We start from the raw sequence: 24,318 nt of genomic DNA on the forward strand, positions 1-24,318 counted from the left end.
ATTAAATTGCGGAACACTGGTAGTTAAAGAATTTAACAGCATACCAAAACGAAAACACTGGCATCATGGTCTTCCTTCCTAGCACAGAACCAACCAAATGAATTAAAATATTAACAGTGCTAGTCCTTTTTAACAGAATATGTAGTCTATGCTGATTTTATCAGTTCTATTGTGCTTCCACTTTTCAGTTACATCTTAAAACAAAGCTTGAATCTGCCTCCTACCCATTTCTCCTCCACTAGGCAGGATTCTACTGACAGACATCAGTTCCTTCCAGTGATTTCCCAGAGTTCCGTATTCCATCCCAACGGAAGAAATCTTCCATTCTACTAGCCAAAACACAAATTAAAGATGACCCAGTTTTTGTGATACATACAGTACACCCTTAGGGAGAATGCTGAAGGTCAAATAAGGTAGGCTCTATCTGGAGATCAGTGTGAAGACATGTACATTTTGTAAGAGGCATGTATTCATGCATAATGACAGGGTCTTGAATTCATTCTTGCAAGTATGTTCAAAATGAATAATGTCAGAATTGACAAGATCGGATCCTTGAATTGATCTGTGTTAACAATCACCTGCTGGGTGTCGAAAAATGGCAGCGATTCAAACATTTTATGAACTGGCTGATGTTCTTTAATCACAGGTGTTCAGGTTAGACTGCACCCGATGTTTTTAAGTGGACAATGTGTGGCTCAGTCGGTAGAGCATGGAGCTTGAAACACCAAGGGTCATGGATTGGATTCCAGCTGGGGCCAGCCATACGTAAAATGTATGCACACATGACTAAGTTGCTTTGGATCAAAGCATATGCTAAATTATAAGGACACTGCCATGCATTGCTCTGGTGTATTTCCCCTCTAACCTGTTTCAATATAGTGCAAACAAGTTCAGTATACTGTATAATATTTAGTAATAAATCAAGTACAATTGAACCGTTGAAAGGTTTTTAATATGTTGTCTCATTCTTTTTACCCCCCCCTCCCCAAAATAGGTTGCACTAATACAAAATAGGTTGCATCAAATGCAAACTTCACACATTTTCTTGACATTACCAGTCTTACATTGATAGAACCCACAGAAAGAAACATTCATATATACACTACTTCTGCAAGCAGAGCTTTGTACTGTTATTGTTCCAATACAACCGCTGAACCATTTCTAAGAAAGACATTTCCTTGGGCGATATAAAACATACATTTTATGCATAAAATGTATACATTGAGAGGCACAGAACTATGGCAGAGGATGAGATGGATGAGTCCAATTTACAACTGGCTTATGAACAGCATGACTACAGCGTAGGCTCTGTTTCAACGTTCACACTAGCACACTACTTAGAATGAACTTCTGGACATGTACTTGTAGTATGCTAGTATGGACATTGGAATGTAAGGCTACTACATTTCCTTTTTGAGTAACGTCCGTCCGGCTATCTCCGTCTACGTGGGGAGCTATCCCTCCTCCGTTCCTCGTTTCTCCTGGGTTCTCTGTATCTGTCAGAGTGATGGCGGTTCTCCCTGTTCTCCTTGTCCGCCCGCTGCTCCACCCCGTTCCTGTACGAGTTCCTGGAAGAATCCGTGTCTTTCTCCTTGTGGCTGCTCTTCTCCCGTGACTTTGACCTCTCTCTGTTTCTGTACCTGGCTGGTTCCTTCTCTTTCTCAGGGCTGCGGTGTCTGACTCTGTCATGGACAGCCTGGTCAACCTGGGGGGCTTGGCGTTTCCCATCATATTTCCCCCCATTATCCCTGTTGTGCCTGCGGGACTCTGGATGTCTGTCACTGTCCTCGTAGTCTCTGCCTCTGCCTCTGTCAGGCCTGCCACGAGGCTGCTCCTCATCTTGATGCCCCCCACGGTCGCGGTGGGGTCTCTCATATGTGGGTTGCGGCGCGTCTTCTTCTCGACCCCTGTGGCGAGAGAATTTGTGGTGGTCCTCGGGCTCTGGTCTACTCCCACCGCGCTTCGCCGCCTCCTCATCGCTACTGCTGTCATCGCGGTGACGGTTGTCATTTCTCGGACTCTTATTGGGCCGTTCCTCCAGGGGTGACTTCTGATTTGAGGAGGTATTTTTGGAAGAAGCCTTGGACTTGGTCATCTTGTCTTTCTTCTTGTCTTTGTCACTCTTCTTATTTTTTCTCTGGCCCTTGCTCTTCTTACGCCTCGAGTCAGAATCTGTAAAACAGTAAGTACGTCTTAGAAGAACGAGATAATTCCAGACTTTGAACCAAAATCTGTTAAACATAAGCAAAGAACCTAAATAAATCTAGAAGCATGCAAACAGCACACCACATTGCAATCCCATAGAGCGAGACATTATATAATGCTGTAAAATTAAATTAAAATCGCCCAACATCTGCACACACAGGTTGTCCCCCAAATAGCACCATATTCCATATATAGTGCACTTCTAGGCCCCATAGGCCCTGTTCAAAAACAGTGCACTAAATAGGAAATAGGGTGTGATTTCAGACACAACCTGTGTGTGCAGATGTGTGGCGATGACAGACTGCTTTTAGCAGGTGCCTGGCGTGCCCTACTCTGCCATGTTAACATGTCACTCTACCCTACAGAGAGCAGGCCAGGGACACCCAACACCACACCAGTCAAACAGTCACCAGACTGCCAGAGCACTGACTGCAGGGAGGGTGTACTTGTGTGTGTGTGTGTGTGTGGCCATTGCAGGGACTGACTGACTGTCTTTACATGCATGTTTTTCATAGATATGTGCATACAAACACACAGGATGAATGGTAAATAGCCACATCAACATCACAGCAGGAAACACCTCTAGTATCTCAAACAGGCTTGATATCATGTTCAGGACAATTGAGAACCAACAGAAGCTCAGAGGACATTTCAGTGCTATCAAGGAAATGTTTTGTGCTGTTGGACAGACATTTCAGTGCTATTGGACATTTTAGTGCAAGGTCATTTCAGAACTATTGATTTGATGTGAAAGCAGTGATTGTGTAGAGAACATCTTTCTCCAGGACAATTGCTGCTCTCTTCTCAAATAGGACATTTCAAGTTCTGCTCTGACAGACATTTTTCTTTAATTGAATAAGTGAATACAGACAGGTCCTCGGTTGGCTGTGGTTGCATGTCATCAGCAAGGGACTGACACGAAAAGCCATCTTAATGTCCAACAATCAAACAAGAGTTTGCCTAAACAGGTCTTTGGATAAAAACCTTTGCAAAATGGAATTTGGGGAGAAGCATTTTCCAGGGAAACAGTGAAGTCCTTCAAACATCCAAGTTTCATTTCAATAGAGCTGGTCAATTAAAATAATTAGCATGCCGAGTGAGAGGGGCTGAGTACAACACAGTGACATTCTTCAAGGTGAGGCAAGCGATGACCCATAACCCAGGCGCGCGCACACGCACACAGGCAACAGGCTGTACCACCCTCACATCAGGGACAGGACCTCGCCGACACAACACAGGCATTATAATTAGGTAGAGGTGAATGTGGAGGGCAGACAGTTAATAAATACTAAACTATCGAAGGATGAATTAAAGGACAAGCACTTTGAATTCCTCAGAAATAATTCAGATATTGCTGTTAGAAGAGGGCTGGTTGTAAATTGATTGCAACTACCTAAGTGTTTCAATAAAAAGCCTAGTTAGGGTAGCCTGGTCCCAGATCTGTTTAAACTGCTGTTTGTGCTTACAATGACCAAAGTCAATACAGTATAAGAAACCACTCTGGGACCAGGCTACTGTAAGGGTGGTAAAATGACTGTACCTGAGCTGCTGCTGGATGAGGAGGAGGAGTCACTGGAAGAGTCAGAGCTGTCACTGTCGCTGCTGTCACTGTCTGAGGAGGACGAGTCAGAGGACGAGTCGGTGTCAGACGACTCCACTTCCTGGTTCTGGGTCATGATAATCTTGGGGGCGTTCTTTAGATGCTCACGGAGCTCATCCCTGTGGTAATGAAGAGGAGAGATAGAGCAGGAGAGAGAGTGATTGAAAGAGGAGAGAGAAGGAGCGAGTGGAAATTATGACACTGGCAAGAGATCACAGGAGGCTGGTTACGCAATACACCAGCCTGTTATAGATGCCAAGGTTGTGGGTTCAAATCACACAGGGATCACAACACAGAAGGTTGGTGGCACCTTAATTGGGGAGGACTGCCCTATAAAATCAGTTTTATTTTTAAATACATTTAGTTGATAACCTATAAGTTCAATACATTTTTGGATATTGTTGAATTCCGTTTTTGTTGTGTGGATTAAGTGATTCAGTCTGCGTCCTCTGTATCAGATTTTATAGTGCCCTAGTAATGGCCGGAGCGGAATGAGTCGAATGGGATCAAATACATTAACACATGGTTTCCATTAGTTTGATGCGATTCTATTCACTCCGTTCCAGCCATTATTACGAGCCTTCCTCCCCTCAGCATCCTCCTGTAAGATCACAAACATACATCAAATCTATGCACACATTGAGCTGTCGCTTTGGGTGAAAGCATCTGCTAGGTGGCACGTACTATCATATTATTAGGATGGAGGCACTTACGTAAGTCCACCCAGGCCGATGGAGGTGAAGAAATTAATGGCGAATCTGGTGTTCCTGGGGTTGTCACGAGGAAAAAGACCCTCAAAGAAGGGCTGCAGCGTCCTGGAAGATACAGAAAAGACCAGAAGCAGAAAAAAAAAACAGAAAAAAAAACCCAGTAATTTGCCATTCAGTTAAATTAATGCAACTTTATTTTTCCTTTCAGGGGCAATAAAGAAAAACAGAGCCAGACTACAAATATCAACATCCTCAGGTAATATATTAGTTTACAGTGGATGAGGAAAAGACTAGATTGACTTACATATCCTTGAGTCGTTCATTGAGCCTGGGAAGTCCCATATAGGCACAGAGCTCCTGAAACAAGATCTTAACGAAGATACGACTGGATGAGGTTGTGGTGTCCTCACTGACTTTAATACATTCCAGCACCTGAGAGAGAAAAACCCAGACGGAGTAACTAGATTAGTAGCTGTTTAAAGGAAATCAAATCACCAACCCCAAAACAATCTTGGCTGACCGAAAGTCGTAAGTTTATTTCGACCTATCGATTGGTTGAAATGTTTAAACATGTATTATTCCATATAGAGACACCCTATGCATTTTAATAAAATCAACTATATGCTTGTCTGATTCTGTTTGGTGAAATAAGACAGAAATTACTCAAGAGGGAGTCAGAGATCAAGATAACCAGAAGAGAAAACCCTTAACCCGACCATCCTTCACCCGCTCCTGCTAGCTTTCGCAGATTCTGCCATTACTCTCCTGAAGTTGCCGGTAACAGGCTACACGAGGAGTCGGCAACCTTTGTCATGTGGCATGCCAATTTATCTGAACATTTCTACCAATCAAAGTGCCAGTTATGGTTTTCATATGCACATTTTCTTCGAACAATTAAATGTATAATAACGTCTTCGTATCTCAAAATCATTGTCGTGTGGTTAATTAAAATGTATTCAAATCTGAATGAAAATGATAAACCTAAAATGTTGCATCTATTGCCAACTATGTAAAAAATATCCTACATAAAGCCCCCCCCAAAAAATATTGCAGCCTGCAGGTAGAACAAAAATATTCTGATAAAAAACATCATATAAATCACACTGGCTACACATGGCCTGTCTGCAACGAACTTGAAACATTGTATAAACTATCAACTTTGGTCCAGCCGTGCCAGTGAGCTCGGGACAGACACAGCTTTAGGCTATTTTCCATAAGGGATAAGAGGTCATCAGATAGACCTATTTATAAAATAAAAATAATACGTTTCCACTGGATCAGAGCATGACATTTTCCCCTTTCACGCTGAGAGATTATCAAAAGGCAGAGAGCTGGAAAGACCTTCCAAATACATTGAGTGTCATTCTCAATGGATGTTTAAAAAACAGACTCCACAGCTCATTAGTGGTAGTGCGTTAAGACAATTAGAAATACTATCAGATCCCCAAATGAGCACATTTATATGCCTACATTTACATGCAGGCCAGGTAGCCAACTTCTATGCGTAATCAGGTGCCTGCCCTTACTCATCATTGACAGTAGCGCTTTCTCACAAGTGTAGCATAGGTTGTGCGCTCTGCAAGCAACGTGTCTACTGGCCATGAGAACGGTAAAAGACGAATAATATACTGAATGCATTAACAGAAATGACCATAACCAAACAAACATTGTAGATGAGAAATTACAGGAATTAACAGTAAATGTAGGCTACTAGTGGTGATATATATAGTGGAGAATAGACACTAGATCAAGGAAAACAATTCACACAATTAAGTTACGAAACAATGAATGTGCACAAATTGGCGGGAGAGTGCATTGGATAGAGACTTGAATTGTGCGGTGTCTTGTGTGCCATAAAAAAATATATATATACAGTACCAGTCAAAAGTTTGGACACCTACCCATTCAAGGGTTCTTATTTATTTGGACTTTTTTCTACAATGTAGAATAATAGTGAAGACATCAAAATTAGGAAATAAAACATAATGGAATCATGTTCTAACCAAAAAAAGTGTTAAACAAATCCAAATATATTTTAAAATTAGTAGCCACCCTTTGCCTTGACAGCTTTGCACACTTGGCATTCTCTCAACCAGCTTCATTAGGAATGCTTTTCTAACAGTCTTGGTGTTCCCACATTTGCTGCTTTCCCTTCACTCTGCGGTCCAACTCACCACAAACCATCTCAATTGGGTTGTCAGGTGATTGTGGAGGCCATCTGATGCAGCACTCAATCACTTTCTTTCTTGGTCAAATAGCCCTTACACAGCCTGGAGGTGTGCTTTGGGTCATTGTCCTATTGAAAAACAATTGATAGTCCAACTAAGCTCAAACCAGATGGGATGGCGTATCGCTGCAGAAGGCTGTAGTATCCATGCTGGTTTAGTGTGCCTTGAATAAATCACTGACAGTGTCACCAGCAAAGTACCCCCACACCATCACACTTCCTCCGTGCTTTACGGTGGGAACCACACATGCAGAGATCTGTTCACTTACTCTGCGTCTCACAAAGACACAGTGGCTGGAACCAAAAATATCAAATTTGACTCCTATTCTCATTGGTGTCCTTTAGTAATAGTTTCTCTGCAGCAATTCGACCATGAAGGCCTGTCTCATCTGAACAGTTGATGTTGAGATGTGTCTGTTACGTGAACTCGGAAGCATTTATTTGGGCTGCAATTTCTGAGGCTGGAAACTAATGAACTTATCCTCTGCAGCAGAGTTAACTCTGGGTCTTCCTTTCCTGTGGTGGTCCTCATGAGAGTCAGTTTCATCATAGCACTTGATGGTTTTTGCGACTGACCTTCATGTCTTAATGGACTGTCGTTTCGCTTTGCTTATTTGAGCTGTTCTTGCTATAAAATGGACTTGGTCTTTTACCAAATAGGGATATCTTCTGAACAACACCCACACCTTGTTACAACACAACTGATTGCCTCAAACACATTAAGAGATGGTTTGGGATGAGTTGGACCGCAGCTGTACATTTCAATGAAACATGGTGAAGCCCCAAAATTGCCCTCGCTAGAAGCCTGTGTTTCAGACATAAGGAAGTGGAAGGCTGCAAACTTTCCACTTTTAAACTCGGACAAAACAGAGATGCTTGTTCTATGTCCCAAGAAACAAAGAGATCTTCTGTTGAATCTGACAAATCTCAGCGTTACTCTGGACCCTGATCTCTCTTTTGACGAACATATCAAGACTGTTTCAAGCACAGCTTTTTTCCATCTACGTAACATTGCAAAAATCAGAAACTTTCTGTCCAAAAATGATGCAAAAAATTTATCCATGCTTTTGACACTTCTAGGTTAGACTACTGCAATGCTCTACTTTCCGGCTACCCGGATAAAGCACTAACACTTCAGTGCTAAATACGGCTGCTAGAATCCTGACTAGAACCAAAGAATGTGATCATATTACTCCAGTGCTAGCCTCCCTACACTGGCTTCCTGTTAAGGCAAGGGCTGACTTCAAGGTTATACTGCTAACCCACAAAGCATTACATGAGCTTGCTCCTACCCATCTTTCCGATTTTGTGCTGCCAAACATACCTAGAAGTACGCTACGATCACAAGACGCAGGCCTCCTAATTGTCCCTAGAATTTTTAAGCAAACAGCTGGAGGCAGGGCTTTCTCCTATAGAGCTACATTTTTATGGAATGGTCTGCCTACCCATGTGAGAGTTCAGACTCGGTCTCAACCTTTAAGTCTTTACTGAAGACTCATCTCTTCAGTAGGTTATATGATTGAGTGTAGTCTGGCCCAGGAGTGTGAAGGTGAACGAAAAGGCTCTGGAGCAACGAACAGCCCTTGCTGTCTCTGCCTGGCCGGTTCCCCTTTCTCCACTGGGATTCTCTGCCTCTAACCCTATTACAGGGGCTGAGTCACTGGCTTACTGGTGCTCTTCCATGCCGTCCCTAGGAGGGGTGCATTACTTAAGTGGGTTGAGTCACTGACGTGATCTTCCTGTCTGGGTTGGCGCCCCCCCTTGGGTTGTGCCGTGGCGGAGATCTTTGTGGGCTATACTCGGCCTTGTCTCAGGATGGTAAGTTGGTGGTTGAAGATATCCCTCTCTAGTGGTGTGGGCGCTGTGCTTTGGCAAAGTGGGTGGGGTTATATCCTGCCTGTTTGGCCCTGTCCAGGGTTATTATCGTTCGGGGCCACAGTGTCTCCTGACACCTCCCGTCTCAGCCTCCAGTATTTATGCTGCAGTAGTTTGTGTCGGGGGGCTCGGGTCAGTCTGTTATATCTGGAGTACATCTCCAGTCTTATCCGGTGTCCTGTGTGAATTTAAGTATGCGCTCTCTAATTCTGATTTGAAGAAGCACATAAAAGTTCATGTGGAATTTAACAATCACACCTGTTAATTGTAATGCAGTCCAGGTGACTACCTCATGAAGCTGGTTGAGAAAATGACAAGAAAAGTGTGTAAAGCTGTCAAGGCAAAGGGTGGTTACTTTGAAGAATCTAAAACATATTTTGATTTGTTTAACACTTTTTTGGTTACTACATGATTCCATAGTGTCATTTCATAGTCTTGACGTCGTCAGTTTGATTCTACAATGTAGAAAATAGTCAAAATAAAGAAAACCCCAAACTTGTGACTGGTACTGTATATTTTCTACTGGTTATAAGTGCACCATATAGGGAATAGGGCGCCGTAGAGAGCAACAATACGTACACTCCACGGGACTGAATCTGTGTACAAGAGATGGGCGAACATTCTAGCAACGTTCCTCAGTTTATTGGTCTCTAGGCGATGGATGGTTTCATACTGCTCCATGAAGATGGCCTCAAAACTCTCCATGTAGTCCTTCTTCAGCAGACAAAACCTCTGAGAAAATAACAGTCACGGTTAAAAATGTTAGTTGATCATCGAATAAAGTTGTTTTTAAACTTAGTGCTCTTGAAGGAGAGTGTTAAAGGCCACATTAGTGAACTGTACTACTGTACCTTAAAGCTTACCAACAAATGTACTTTCAAGGGTGATGAAATTCCCATTTTCCCAATGCAACAAACAGATTTCAACTAAATAAAATAATGTCTCAGGCATAAAAAAGTATTACATTTTAGTAATTTAGCAGACACTCTTATTCAGAGTGACTTACACAAGCAATTAGGGTTAAATGCCTTGACAGATGTTTAATTCAGTCGGCTCGGGATTCGAACCAGTGACCTTTCGGTTACTGGCCCAACGCTCTTAACCGCTAGGCTACCTGCCGCTACTATGAAATATACACTGCTCAAAAAAATAAAGGAAACACTTAAACAATACAATGTAACTCCAAGTCCATCACACTTCTGTGAAATCAAACTGTCCACTTAGGAAGCAACACTGATTGACAATAAATGTCACATGCTGTTGTGCAAATGGAAGACAACAGGTGGAAATTATAGGTAATTAGCAAGACACCCCCAATAAAGGAGTGGTTCTGCAGGTGGGGACCACAGACCACTTCTCAGTTCCTATGCTTCCTGGCTGATGTTTTGGTCACTTTTGAATGCTGGCGGTGCTTTCACTCTAGTGGTGGCATGAGACGGAGTCTACAACCCACACAAGTGGCTCAGGTAGTGCAGCTCATCCAGGATGGCACATCAATCCGAGCTGGGGCAAGAAGGTTTGCTGTGTCTGTCAGCGTAGTGTCCAGAGCATGGAGGCGCTACCAGGAGGCCAGTACATCAGCAGACGTGGAGGAGGCCGTAGGAGGGCAACAACCCAGCAGCAGGACCGCTACCTCCGCCTTTGTGCAAGGAGGAGCACTGCCAGAGCCCTGCAAAATGACCTCCAGCAGGCCACAAATGTGCATGTGTCTGCTCAAATGGTCAGAAACAGACTCCATGAGGGTGGTATGAGGGCCCGACACCCCAACACCATGCAGGACGGTTGGCATTTGCCAGAGAACACCAAGATTGGCAAATTCGCCACTGGCGCCCTGTGTTCTTCACAGATGAAATCAGGTTCACACGGAGTACGTGACAGACGTGACAGAGTCTGGAGACGCCGTGGAGAACGTTCTGCTGCCTGCAACATCCTCCAGCATGACCGGTTTGGCCGTGGGTCAGTCATGGTGTGGGGTGGCATTTCTTTGGGGTGCCGCACAGCCCTCCATGTGCTCGCCATTAGGTACCGAGATGAGATCCTCAGACCACTTGTGAGACCATATGCTGGTGCGGTTGGCCCTGGGTTCCTCCTAATGCAAGACAATGCTAGACCCCATGTGGCTGGAGTGTGTCAGCAGTTCCTGCAAGAGGAAAGCATTGATGCTATGGACTGGCCCGCCCGTTCCCCAGACCTGAATCCAAATGAGCACATCTGGGACATCATGTCTCGCTCCATCCACCAACAACACGTTGCACCACAGACTGTCCAGGAGTTGGCAGATGCTTTAGTCCAGGTCTGGGAGGAGATCCCTCAGGAGACCATCCCCCACCTCATCAGGAGCATGCCCAGGCGTTGTAGGGAGGTCATACAGGCACGTGGAGGCCACACACACTACTGAGCCTCATTTTGATATGTTTTAAGGACATTACATCAAAGTTGGATCAGCCTGTAGTGTGGTTTTCCACTTTAATTTTGAGTGTGACTCCAAATCCAGACCTCAATGGGTTGATAAATTTGATTTCCATTGATCATTTTTGTGTGATTTTTTTTGTCAGCACATTCAACTATGTAGAGAAAAAAGTATTTAATAACAATATTTAATTCATTCAGATCTAGGATGTGTTATTTTAGTGTTCCCTTAATTTTTTTTGAGAAGTGTATATTGTGGTTATATTTTGTTATATTTCATATAATAAAACATGTAAAAATATATTAATTTGGTCTACTTACCCCTGCTAGAAGACCAAAGAACTTCTCGTATGTCCTCTGTTGGGCACAGCAGTCCAGAATCATGTTGCACAGCTCTTTCTGTTGAGAGAAGACACACAAAAATAGCTTTAATCTCTGGCACATGGACATAGAGAGGGGATGCTGGCCGAGCCAGGCAGGGCTGCACCTACGGGGGATAGAAAATACCTTGTACTGGCCTGGAGTGGAGACCCATCTGTTACAACCTCCTGCAGACAGCCAGAGGCTGCTTCTGAAATAGGACCCTATTCTCTACATAATGCCATTTGGGCCTGGTCAAATGTAGTGCGCTGTAGGAATAGGGTGCCATTTTGGACAGAGCCATTGTCTTTCCTCTCTCATTCTCCAACAATTATCCCAGCCAAGCAGGTTATTGATTTCATAAGATTCTATTTTCGATGAGGAAGCCAGCCTTGGGCGACCATGGGCTGCGGTATGATCAATCTTCACACTAACGTCCTGGACAGGCCATGACAAAATTACACTGGTAGTGAGGAGAGATAGGAGAAAGTAAATATCTTGGGCTAATAATATAACTATAATATGGAGATTTGAAAATGTATTTGCTATTTGTTTGACTAAAATATGAACATTCAGATAACACAACACCTCAATGTCTCTCTCAGCACAGTTATTATAATAATGATGGGTATGAGGCTAGGCGCTGTATGTATAGTTTGTTATTGAGAAGCCATTCTGTCTGGCAACGGTCTCTCTCTCTCTCTCTGCCACAGAGGAAGCCCTGGCAGCAGCATCAGGAGACTTATGTTGTTGTGTGATACAGAGATTGAAAGTGTGATGTTCACAGTGTGCCTGATTCACACGCCGTCCATGCCTGGCAACACGATGGGAATGCAATGAGACTGCTGTCTGTCCCCTATCTCATCTGCAGAGAGGATATTGAGGGTACCTCCCAAATGGCACCCTATTCCCTTGTTTAGGGATGGGCAACTTTGATGGGTGGGGGCCACATGAAATCGTAACGCATCATGAGGGGATGCAGTGGTTTGTGGGTCTGCATACCCACATCCATACCCAGGTCCAACCTTTTGGGGTCCCTAAGCAAACTTTTGTTGCAGGAAATTAGTTAATTTCCTACAATTCTACACATTTTGCCATAGGGTAGAGAGAAATGTTTGCAGTTTTAATATGATACACTACATGATGAAAAGTATGTGGACACCTGTTCGTTGAACATTTAATTCCAAAATCATGGGCATTAAAATATGGAGTTTGTCCCCCCTTTGCTGCTACTTCTCATAGGTCCTCTTTTGTCTTTTGGGCACAGCAGTCCAGAATCATGTTGAATAAAAAAAAAATGGCTTTAATCTCGGGCACATGGACACAGAGAGGGGATTCTAGAGATTGCTGTCCTGCTAAAGGTGCCCTGGTCAACTGTAAGCACTGTTATTGTGAAGTGGAAGGAGCAACAACAGCCCAGGTGCGAAGTGGTAGGCCACACAAGCACACAGAACGGGACCGCCGAGTGCTGAAATGCGTAGCATGCAAAAATGGTCTGTCCTCGGTTGGAACACTCACTACAGAGTTCCAAACTGCCTCTTGAAGCAACGTCAGCACAATAACTGTTTCAGGGAATGGGTTTCCATGGCTGAGCAGCTGTACACAAGCCTAAAATCACCACGCACAATCCCAAATGTCGGCTGGAGTGGTGTAAAGCTCACTGCCAGTGGAAACGCGTTCTCTGGAGTGACAAATCCCGCTTCATCATCTGGCAGTCTGACGGACTAATATGGGTTTGGCGGACGCCAGGAGAACGCTACCTGCCCGAATGAATAGTGCCAACTTTAAAATTTGGTGTAGGTGGAAAAATGGTCTGGGGCTGTTTTTCATGGTACGGGCTAGGCCCCTTAGTTCCAGTGAAGGGAAACCTTAACGCTACAGCATACAATAAGATTCTAGATGACTGTGCTTCCAACTTTGTGGAAACAAATTTGTGTAAGGCCCATGCCTGTTTCAGCATTACAATGCACAAACAGGGATGCAAACTGCTGAGGGCCCAAAAAGGTGTTTTGTTTTTTCTTTCACTGAAACATGCAAAAAAAAATCCCTGATAGGGGGAAATGCAGGTTAACTAATTAAACAAAGAATATGATCTACATGATCAAGTTGTTAATGTGAACCTAACTCACAGCTAAAAAAAATAAAGCAATCCAATGTTATTTGTTGCCTAGACTTTACTGAAAATGAAACGTCTTGAGAAAAAAACAATATGAACTACTATTGCAGTTTGCCATGACAGCCTTTATAATAAATAGAATGCTTGTGACCACACACATCTAAATATTGCACTTAGGAAAAAAACTTCTTAAAGTAGAAATATCATGAAACAAACAGGCATTCTATTTTCTCTCTATTATAGTAGCTAGTATAGCAGACATTGATCAAGTGCACAAGGCTACTGATGCTGTGACTAGCAAGTTGGTTGCCTATTTCGTCAGTCATGTGCTGTGCTGCATTCTGTTATGTGAACAATTGGCTGAGAGTTGGATACAGACAGGGTTGCTCCAAATGCGCATCACTTGTTCACTTACAGCCAGTAGTGATCCAATGCCCCCCACTTTTCTAATCGGATCTACACGAATCACGTAGGTCACCTATTTTGGATTCATAACGGCGAATTTCACCAAAAGGTGACTAGTTCACATCCCTGACAAAGCAAGGTACATAAAGAAATGGTTTGTAAAGATTGGTGTGGAAGAACTTGATTGACCTGCATGGAGCCCCGACCTCAACCCCATCGAACACTTTTGGGATAAATTGGAACGCCGACTGCGAGACAGGCCTATCATCAGTGCCCGACCTCACTAATGCTCATGGCTGAACGGAAGCAAGTGGAAGTACTTGGCGCCGAAGAGGATGGCTGAAGTTTCACATGCTCCTAACCAACTGTGCTATATTGTTAGTTTTTTTGCATTGTTTGTAACTTGTTTTTTACATAATGTTGCTGCTATCGTCTCTTATGACCGAAAAAAAACTTCTGGACATCAGAACAGCAATTACTCACCACGAACTTGAAGCTTTTTCCTTTAACTTCTTTACGCTACCCACCCCTTAAGCGGGATAATTGTCAACAACCGCTGAATAGCGTAGCATCACAGTCAAATAATATTACTAAAAATATTCATATTCATGAAATCACAAGTGCAATATTGCAAAACACAGTTTAGCCTTTTGTTAATCCACCTGTCGTCTCAGATTTTGAAATTATGCTTTACAGCGAAAGCAATTCAAGCGTTTGTGTAAGTTTATCGATTGCATGACAAAACATTAAGTACACTTAGCATCAGGTAGCTTCGTCACGAAAAACAGAAAAGCAATCAAATTAATCTATTACCTTTGATGATATTCGGATGTTTTCACTCACGAGACTCCCAGTTACACAACAAAATGTTCCTTTTGTTCCATAAAGATTATTTTTATATCCAAAATACCTCCGTTTGTTTTGCGCATTATGTTCAGGAATCCACAGGAAAGAGCGGAAAAGACAACGCAGACAAATTCCCCCAAATATCCGTAATGTTCACAGAAACATGTCAAACATTTTTTATAATCAATCCTCAGGTTGTTTTTAAATAATATAATCGATAATATATCAACCGCAAATGTCTATCAGTAGGAGAGGGAAAAACAATAGCTGTCCAAATTCTGTTGCGCGCGCAAAACTCATGTGACCACCTGACGCGATGTTATCTTTCTGGCTCATTTTTTCAAAATAAAAGCCTGAAACTATGTCTGAAGACTGTTGAGACCTTGAGGAAGCGATAGGAAAAGGAATCTGGTTGATATCCCTTTAAATGGCGCAATGGGAGGCTATGGAACATGGAGTTTTCAAAATAGAAGCCACTTCCTGGTTAGATTTTTCTCAGGGTTTCACCTGCAATATCAGTTCTGTTATACACAGACAATATTTTGACAGTTTTGGAAACTTTAGAGTGTTTTCTATCCTAATCTGTCAATTATATGCATATTCTAGCATCCGGTCCTGAGAAATAGGCTGTTTACTTTGGGAACATTATTTTTCCAAACATAAAAATAGTGCCCCCTAGCTTCAAGAGGTTAACGAGTCCGACGAGGATATAGTGCTTTCCCAGGAACAGGCCCAAATGCCCGTCATTTGCGTGAAGAAAAGAGAGGGGAAAGAGGACGCAGATTGGGCTATACAGCTCAGCTGTAAAATACAGCTCAGCGTTATTGTGTTACTTTTTGCTTTAGTTCATTTGGTAAATATTTTATTAAAACTCTTCTTCAACTGCACTGTTGGTAAAGGGCTTGTAAGTAAGCATTTCACGGTAAGGTCTACACTTGTATTCGGCGCATGTGACAAATAAAGTTTGATTTGATGTCCCCATAACATGATGCTGCGATCCCCGTGCTTCACAGTTGGGATGGTATTCTTCGGCTTGCAAGCATCCCCCTTTCTCATCCAAACATAACGATGGTCATTATGGCCAAACAGTTCTACTTTTGTTTCATCAGACCAGAGGACATTTCCCCCAAAAGTACAATCTGTTCCCAATGTGCAGTTGCAAACCGTAGTATCGCTTTTTATGGCGGTTTTGGAGCAGTGGCTTTATCCTTGTTGAACGGCCTTTCAGATTATGTAAATATAGGACTCGTTTAACTGTGGGTATAGATACTTTTGTAACTGTTTCCTCCAGCATCTTCACATGGTCCTTTGCTGTTGTTCTGGGATTCATTTGCACTTTTCGCACCAAAGTACGTTCATCTCTAGGAGACAGAACATGTCTCCTTCCTGAGCAGTATGACGGCTGTGTGGTCCCATTGTGTTTATGCTTAAGTACTATTGCTTGTACAGATGAACGTAGTACATTCAGGCGTTTGGAAATTGCTCCCAAGGAAGAACTAGAATTGTGGCGGTCTACAATGTTTTTTTTCTGAGGTCTTGGCTGATTTCTTTTGATTTTCCTATGATGTCAAGAGGCACTGAGACTGAAGGTAGGCCTTGAAATACATCCACAGGTACACCTCCAATTGACTCAAATGATGTCAATTAGTCTATCAGAAGCTTCTAAAGCCATGACATAATTTTCTGGAATTTTCCAAGCTGTTTAAAGGCACAGTCAACTTAGCGTATGTAAACTTCTGACCCCCTGGAATTGTGATACAGTGAATTATAAGTTGGAAAAATGACTTGTGTATTGCACAAAGTAGATGTCCTAACCAATTTGCCAAAACTATAGTTTGCTACCAAGAAATTTGTGGAGTGGTTGAAAAATGTTTTAATGACTCCAAACTAAGTGTAAGTAGACTTCGGACTTCAAACTGTCTGTTCTCCTTTAAAAACAAACAGAGGCAGACAGGCAGCGTTTCTGTGTGTCCACAGTCCAGTGAGCCGTGAAGAGAAACGGGCTATACTCTGCTGTGGCTGTGAATTGGTTGACAATCACTGCTTCATTCATTAGCTTTTCTAATGTGTCTATACAATCACAGCTAAGATATTGAGCAGTCCATAACTCAAGGTCTCCGTTATTATCCTATCCACTTGGCTGTCGGTCCAAGGAATTCTCTAAATGAATGTGTACCCATAGCCTAGAATATGTGAATTATAGAATGTGTGTGTGTGTGTGTGTGTCCTTGTCCACCTGGTTGTGAGGGCAGAATCCTCCATCACTGACCCTCCGAGTCCTTGTAGCTGGGTGGGTATTACTTGCTAAGGTCGGCTCTATAGGAAGTGTGAGGATTATATATGCAGACATAGAGAACTATTTCTATATGGTTCTGTGTGTGCATGCTTCCCAGCAGCATTAAATAGTTCACTTTAAATAACATTTGGTTCATTACCATGAAAGCAGTTTGTGGACATGGAAAGACAGCAGTCATGCTTTGGGTTCATTTACTGAGCAATTTCTTACCAAAAACCAACGCAGCTCTGACCATCCCTGCAGCTTACTATGGTATTTCTCTGGGCTGCAAAGAAATTATTCAGCCTCATTGCTACGAGAAACAAAATTGAGCTCAAGTGGATCCTGTGTCCATTGATCATCCTTCAGATGTTTCTACAACTTTATTGGAGTCCACCTGTGGTAAATTCAACTGATTGGATGTGATTTGGAAAGGCACACACAGTTGATAGTGCATGTCCGACAAAAAAAACAAGCCATGAGGTTGAAGGAATTGTCCGTAAAGCTCAGAGACAGGCTTGTGTCAAGGAACAGATCTGGGTAAGGGTACCAACACATTTCTGCAGCATTCAAGGTCCCCCAAAAAAACAGCGGCCTCCATTATTCTAAAATGGAGGCAGTTTGGAAGCACTAAAACTCTTCCTAGAGCTAGCTGCCCTGCCAAACTGAGCAATTGGGAGAGAAGGGCCTTGGTCAGGGAGGTGACCAAGAACCCGATGGTCACTCTGAATGAGCTCCTCTGTGGAGATTGGAGAACCTTCCAGAAAAACAACCATCTCTGCAGCACTCCACCAATCAGGCCTTTACAGTACAGTGGACAGACGGAGGCCACTCCTCTGTGAAATGCACATGACAATTGGCCAAATGCCGCCTAAAGACTCTCAGAACATGAGAAACAAGATTCTCTGGTCTGATGAAACCAAGATTGAACTCTTTGGCATGAATGCCAAGCGTCACGTCTGGAGGAAACCTGGCACCATCCCTACGATGAAGCATGGTGGTGATAGCATCACACTGTGGGGATGTTTTTCAGTGGCAGGGACTGGGAGACTAGTCAGTAACGAGGGAAAGATGAAAGGAGCGAAGTACAGAGAGATCCTTGATGAAAACCTGCTCTAGAGTGCTCAGGACATCACTGGGGTCAAGGTTCACCTTCCAACATGTCAATTACCCTAACCACACAGCCAAGACAACGCAGGAGTGGCTTTGGGACAAGTCTCAATATCCTCGAGTGGCCAGAGCCCAGACTTGAACCTGAACAAACATCTCTGGGGAGACCATAAAATAGCTGTGCAGCGACGCTCCCCGTCCAACCTGACAGAGCTTGAGAGGATCTGCAGAGAAGAATGGGAGAAACTCCCCAAATACAGGTGTGCCAAGCTTGTAGCGTCATACCTATGAGCCTGTAGTCTCTGCCAAAGGAGCTTCAAAGTACTGAGTGAAGGGTCTGAATACATATGTAAAATGTCATATTTCCATGTTTTTATTGTAATAAATAAACAAAATAAAAAACAGATATATTTTTTCCTTTGTCATTATGGGGTATTGTGTGTAGATTGATGAGGAAAAAATACAATTGAATATATTTTAGAATAAGGCTGTGACCTAAAAATGTGGGAAAGGTCAAGGGGGCTGGAATACTTTCCGAAGGCACTCTAGATAAAGGCCAAAAGGGTCTCACTCCACGCTGCAGCATCATAGGAGGCTGAAGATGAAACAAATCCTACAAACTCTTAAATACAACAGCATAAAATTTCTAAACCAACCCTAGACAATCGGAGACTCATCAGCCGAAAGACTAAACTGATAACATTGGTGTGCTTTCTTTTTTGTGTTCACAAGGTGAAAAATAAATCCTAGCTGAAATGTACATTTTTGCAATATATTTCACAGCAAGCGTATTTTTATGGAAGCATGTCATTCCGGTATGAGCAAGTAAAATGCATGTAAAACGTGTAAATCTCCATATAAACATTTCAAATATTTAAGAGCACAGATTCTGATTGATAAAGCGGGGCCGACAATCTCAATCTTTGTTTTTTTCTAGCAGAACAAACCTTCACGGTGAAGCATGGAGAGGCAGGCAGGGGTGCTGGGAACAACGAGAGACCTAGCTGTAGAAACGACTGACACTGATTCATGAATTAATTATTCATTCACTCCCCTTAAAAAATGACATGTTCGCTCTCTCACTGCTGATAATAATAAAAGGGCAATAATTAGGCCTGCTGTCAAGTCAGCTACATGGTGCCAGACTAGTAGACAGAAAGAGGTGATAGAACTGATAATCATCCACACACAACTTTATTAAGTTTGCGTCACAGTTCACACCACATAGAAATGAATGACTAATAAACTGTGCGACTGTCATATAGGCCTATGTAGCAATATTGGCCTGGTGATGGTACGATGCTTAAAGGCTCATCCCAGTTATGACATTATACTATACATTGACACAGAGGACTGAAAGTCATTGAGGGTCAGTTTTATCTGAACCAGATTAGCCTAAACCTAGTCCTGGACTAAACAGCATGGTCAGTGGAAAATCACCATTTCAAGTTCAAAATCATTTCAAAATCACCATTTCAAGGAGCCCTGGAGTAGGCTTAATCAGAATCCAGGAAACTGGCCTTCAACGTGGGTGGCAGGTAGACTAGTGGTTAAGAGCGTGTGGCCAGTAACCAAAAAGGCATTGGTTAGAATCCCCAAGCAGACTAGGTAACAAAAAAAAATCTGCCAATGTGCCCTTGGTCCTGCAAGTCGCTCTGCATAAAATGTAGGGCTGTCCAACTCAAATAAATAATCATCTTGGTCGACCGAGAGTCCTCCTGTTTTTTAAACCTTATTTTTCCATATATTGGACACACACCCTAGGTGTTTGAATATAATCAAATACATATGCACCGAGCTTGTCTGATGTTTTAAGCACACTGTTAGATTAAATAATTAAGAAACAAATGACCCCAAAAAAAGAGCCCGATGGTCACACTTAAAAAATGACGAGTGAATGTGTGACTGGCGCACGTTGTCTCACTCTCTCCTCTACTGCAGCAAAACGGCACCACAGCAAGTGTTTATTGCGCGGTCCGTGCTGAAGCTGCAACATTTCAGCGATTTAGTTTCTTACTTGTTTTTGCCTGTCAAGTTCTGTCACTGATATCGTCTATTTGTTTGGAAAAACCTTCCCTCAACCCTTGCTCTCTTTATGTGAAACATGTACACATCTCATGCATGTGAAACATAGGGCCTGACCTATAGCCTATCATAAATCACATAAATAAATTGGTCATAAATTCAGAACACAGTAACAAGTGACAGCAAAATGGATGCGGAGGACGTGAAAAGGAACTTGAAACAGGCAAATGTTTACTGGTTGTTCAGGAGGGAAAGGGGAAGTCAGACTTATTTGTGGAAACTACTAGAGATCAAGATAAAGGAGGGTATAGGAGCAAGCTTTGCGTGAGTATTGTGTGCCAAACAGTTGCTCTTAGATTACAATATCATAAATAAATAAGTGTACCAGAGTCTGTTCTGCCCCCAAAAAATATATAAAGCCTTTATTACAGCAGAAAATAAACAGTTGCACGCATTCGTGAATTGCATGAATGTCTCGTATGCTGTGATGGCATGAACAAATTAATGATTGATTGATACAGTAGCTTATATATTGAAATAGGCCTAAGTAAGTTACAGTATTTAGACTAAACAGGCCTACAGCTAGGTGGTGGTTATACAAAGATACTATACAAAGCCTACTCATAGCGACATTACTTATTATTATAATAATTGTAATAATAACAATAAGGAAATCAAGAAAAGGGAGGATATAGGAGCAGGAGCTGCATGCATATTATGTGTGACAAACAGGTACTGTTAGATTATTATATTATTCTGCCTGTTTGGAACAGTGTAAACACTAAATAAATTAAAAGTAATACCAGTCTGCTCTAACGAAAACAATTGTAAAGCCTTTATTATAGCATAGCAAAGATAAAAAAACAGACAAATCTGTGAAATTGCTTTATCCAACATTTTGCCGTTGCATGAGGCTTGGTGATCATGGTAAGCTATTAAACCACACACACTCAAAAAGGGAACAAAGCAATATGTCTTATTTCTGTAGGATGATTTATAAAGCCAGGCACATTTAACAGTTACGCTATTAATTATAGACCTAATTAAGTTGGGGTTTCCGCTCTCCTCAACTTTCTTAGACAATTAGGCTAAGGCAAGGGCTGTTTCCTCTTGTCTGCTGCCTCTGCCACATTGTTCTCAATCCCAATATTTTTTTTAATTTTACCTTTATTTAACTAGGCAAGTCAGTTAAGAACAAATTCTTATTTTCAATGACGGCCTAGGAGCAGTGGGTTAACTGCCTGTTCAGGGGCAGAACGACAGATTTGTACCTTGTCAGCTCGGGGGTTTAAACTTGTAACCTTCCGGTTACTAGTCCACCGCTCTAACCACTAGGCTACCCTGCCGCCCCGATGGTTATGATGGTTACCTTTGCTATTATGCACATAGCAACATAGGGAAAGTTGCCAATTCTACTGCGCACTGAAGAATGTCCGCGGTTCTGAAACAGTGACCGTATCCAACACAGGAGAAAGCATGTGTTATAAAATAGTATTAGATTTATTAGTGCTGCTTCATTATTTTTTACATAATATAACGATATACAATTTCAGTATCACATGTCTTAGGGTAGGGCTCTCCAACTCGGTTCCTAGAGAGCTACTCTCATGTAGGTTCATTCCAACCCCAGTTGTAACTAACATGATTCATTTTATCAACCAGCTAATTAGAATCAGGTGTGCCAGATTGGGGTTGGAGCAGAAACCTACAGGACAGTAGCTCTCCATGAACAGGGTTAGAGAGCCCTGTCTTAGGGTGATGGAAAGTGCCATCCACAATGTATTAGTCCACTGAGACAGGTGTCTTGTGCACCATGACAAAATAAATCTTGGGTGACCAACAGCCTATCGACGAAATGGGGTCAGCCCTACTAAAATGTCAATGTAAATAAATCATGAAGAGGATATAGAGCAACCACAATTGTGTTCCCCTCCAGTCTAATGACCTTGCATTTCAGCCAGACAGGATCTGCCGAATATGTAGGTCAACCTGTTTAAAATCGGGTTTAAGTGTCTTGTCCCTAAATGACAGCACCGTGTGAACAACCCATCAGCACTCAGTCACTAGTCACACACCTCACGTAAAGACCTTCGTCTACGCATTTAATACAAAGACCTTTCTCCATCTTCTTCCATCTCTAATTATCTGTGACTGCTATGGTAACAGAGATAGGGGAAAGGATAGTAGGCAAGAGTGAAAGAGAGAAGGGGAGAAAGAGACACCTAAAAAGACTACTCAAGAAAAATGTAAACTCAGCAAATAAAGAAACGTCCCTTTTTCAGAACCCTGGCTTTCAAAGATAATGTTGATATAGAAGCGGTGATCAAAACACAGCCATAGGTTCAGAGAACATGCTCATTAAAATACCACGTTACAAATACATAAACCAAGTAGTCTCGTATTTAATTTATTCACGAGCCCAAAAAATAAATACAATAATAACAGTATAGCTATAGTACTATATGAATACAGCTGTAAACTTCATCATGCACAACTCTATTCCTACACTAAATACCTAGATGGGCACAAACTGAGGAATTATTTGGATGTTAAAAGTGACCTAGTAGTAAGCTCACAAAAGCAGCCATTTGATATGTTACACAACTGCTGGCCCTGTGGCTATACAGCACAGTGTACCCATGATATACACCTCAGTGATTCCTTTATAAAGCAGGGAAAAGACAGATGTATCAAAGACGCCTGGGTATATTTTCTTTCACTATTTACTTACACATCATAGCTTTATTTTCAACACTTATTTCTTATGGAAGTAGCCAACTTACAATTGCATAAGAGACTAAACATATTGCAGAGTACAGGTACATGAGTGAACACATAATATTATTTCCACCCACAAACATGTGTACTGTAGGCTGGCCACGAGAAAACATGACCTATCGCACAGCTATTTTAAGGTAACATAAATCACAGGCAGTAAATCACTGCGTTGCATTACATAAAACGTGTAGGTGCATTAACGGTGTGTAGGATGTCTCTAAACCTCTCCGCTCTACTGGGGTTCTACTGTAAAGACTACAAGATATTGAAGCTTGTTATTACAATGTCCACAACTGGCACAGTTAATAAAAATGGCAAACTTCGGGGAAACAAACTACTTGATCGGCTAAATCATAGTGGGGAACACCCAGTTCCTAAAGGAGGGCTTTCTTTGGCCTGGCGAAGACGCAAAACAAAGAAATTAAGATGACAAATGCTTCCCGGGTGACTGAAGAATCCAACAACCCAGCAGACCAGAAACTATTTAGATGAAGCTAAGAATTTCAATAAACAGCTCTGGAAGCTCTTTAGATTAGATGGCCATGATATGTCAGTCTGGCAGCTAGGGGGAAAGTATACTGGTGGAAGGGTATTGGGAGGAGAAGTATTTTAACCTACTGTTTGGCTGTCAGGAAAGTCCATCTTGATCAATTTGTGGGCACACTCCTCAAAATCCAAACTGTTGAAAGAAGAGAAACATGTATTCACTATTCATCATGACTTAATAAGACAATAATAATTAGCCAATAAGTGCATAAGTTTGCATTATCATATTCCAAACATCTTTATCATGCCATATGGACTAGGACAGAGTGTCCAGGCACTAGGCAGGGTTATGTCTTTGTTTGGATGGAATTTTAAAAACTTATCACACAGAAAAAATAAACTTTATCTGCCCTCATGTTTATTTTAGAAGTACATTCAGTACGCATTTAGACTTTATATATCCATAAACAAACACGGGGAAAATAAATGTCTTATTTTGTTGTTTCATCACTTTGGAAAATTCCATCCAACCCAACTGCATTTAGGAAGCAGGCAAGACTGCATTCCGCAGACATGGTGTAAAACTGTGGTAAACACCACGGACCTCTCATTTCATTCATACATTTCCACCAGCATTCTGCATCTCTTCTCTAACCGCTGACAAACCCAGACAGACACACTGCTGAGCCAACGTGTCGATCCACGTGTTCCAAAACCACACAACACTCTAGAAAACTGTCCTGACCATTTCATTTACCACGACTAGACAGGGGAATTCTGATGGGACGGTGTTAATTCACAGAGGTTGGATAATCCCAGTAACAGTTATATAGCCTTCTTCAATACATGTGACATGTCATAAATGTTATATCACATTCATAAAGGACAATT

At 42.2% G+C, this 24,318-nt stretch overlaps 1 protein-coding gene across 3 annotated transcripts in view; it reads right to left on the minus strand.

The window, feature by feature from the left end:
- Nucleotides 1-930: 930 nt before the first annotated feature.
- LOC112239171 (pre-mRNA-splicing factor CWC22 homolog) overlaps nt 931-24,318 on the minus strand; it is a 60,247-nt gene continuing 36,859 nt past the window's right edge. For all 3 annotated transcript variants that reach the window (XM_024407669.2, XM_024407665.2, XM_042319699.1), the window contains 7 exons: nt 23,560-23,620; nt 11,348-11,425; nt 9,197-9,349; nt 4,820-4,947; nt 4,519-4,620; nt 3,746-3,924; nt 931-2,172 (listed from right to left, as the gene is read on the minus strand). In XM_024407669.2, the coding sequence (XP_024263437.1) occupies nt 1,433-2,172; nt 3,746-3,924; nt 4,519-4,620; nt 4,820-4,947; nt 9,197-9,349; nt 11,348-11,425; nt 23,560-23,620 (1,441 nt within the window). In that variant the 3' untranslated portion in view covers nt 931-1,432. The remainder of the gene's footprint in view (nt 2,173-3,745; nt 3,925-4,518; nt 4,621-4,819; nt 4,948-9,196; nt 9,350-11,347; nt 11,426-23,559; nt 23,621-24,318) is intronic.

This window comes from Oncorhynchus tshawytscha, linkage group LG03, assembly GCF_018296145.1.
Source record: "Oncorhynchus tshawytscha isolate Ot180627B linkage group LG03, Otsh_v2.0, whole genome shotgun sequence".
Lineage (NCBI taxonomy): Eukaryota > Metazoa > Chordata > Actinopteri > Salmoniformes > Salmonidae > Oncorhynchus > Oncorhynchus tshawytscha.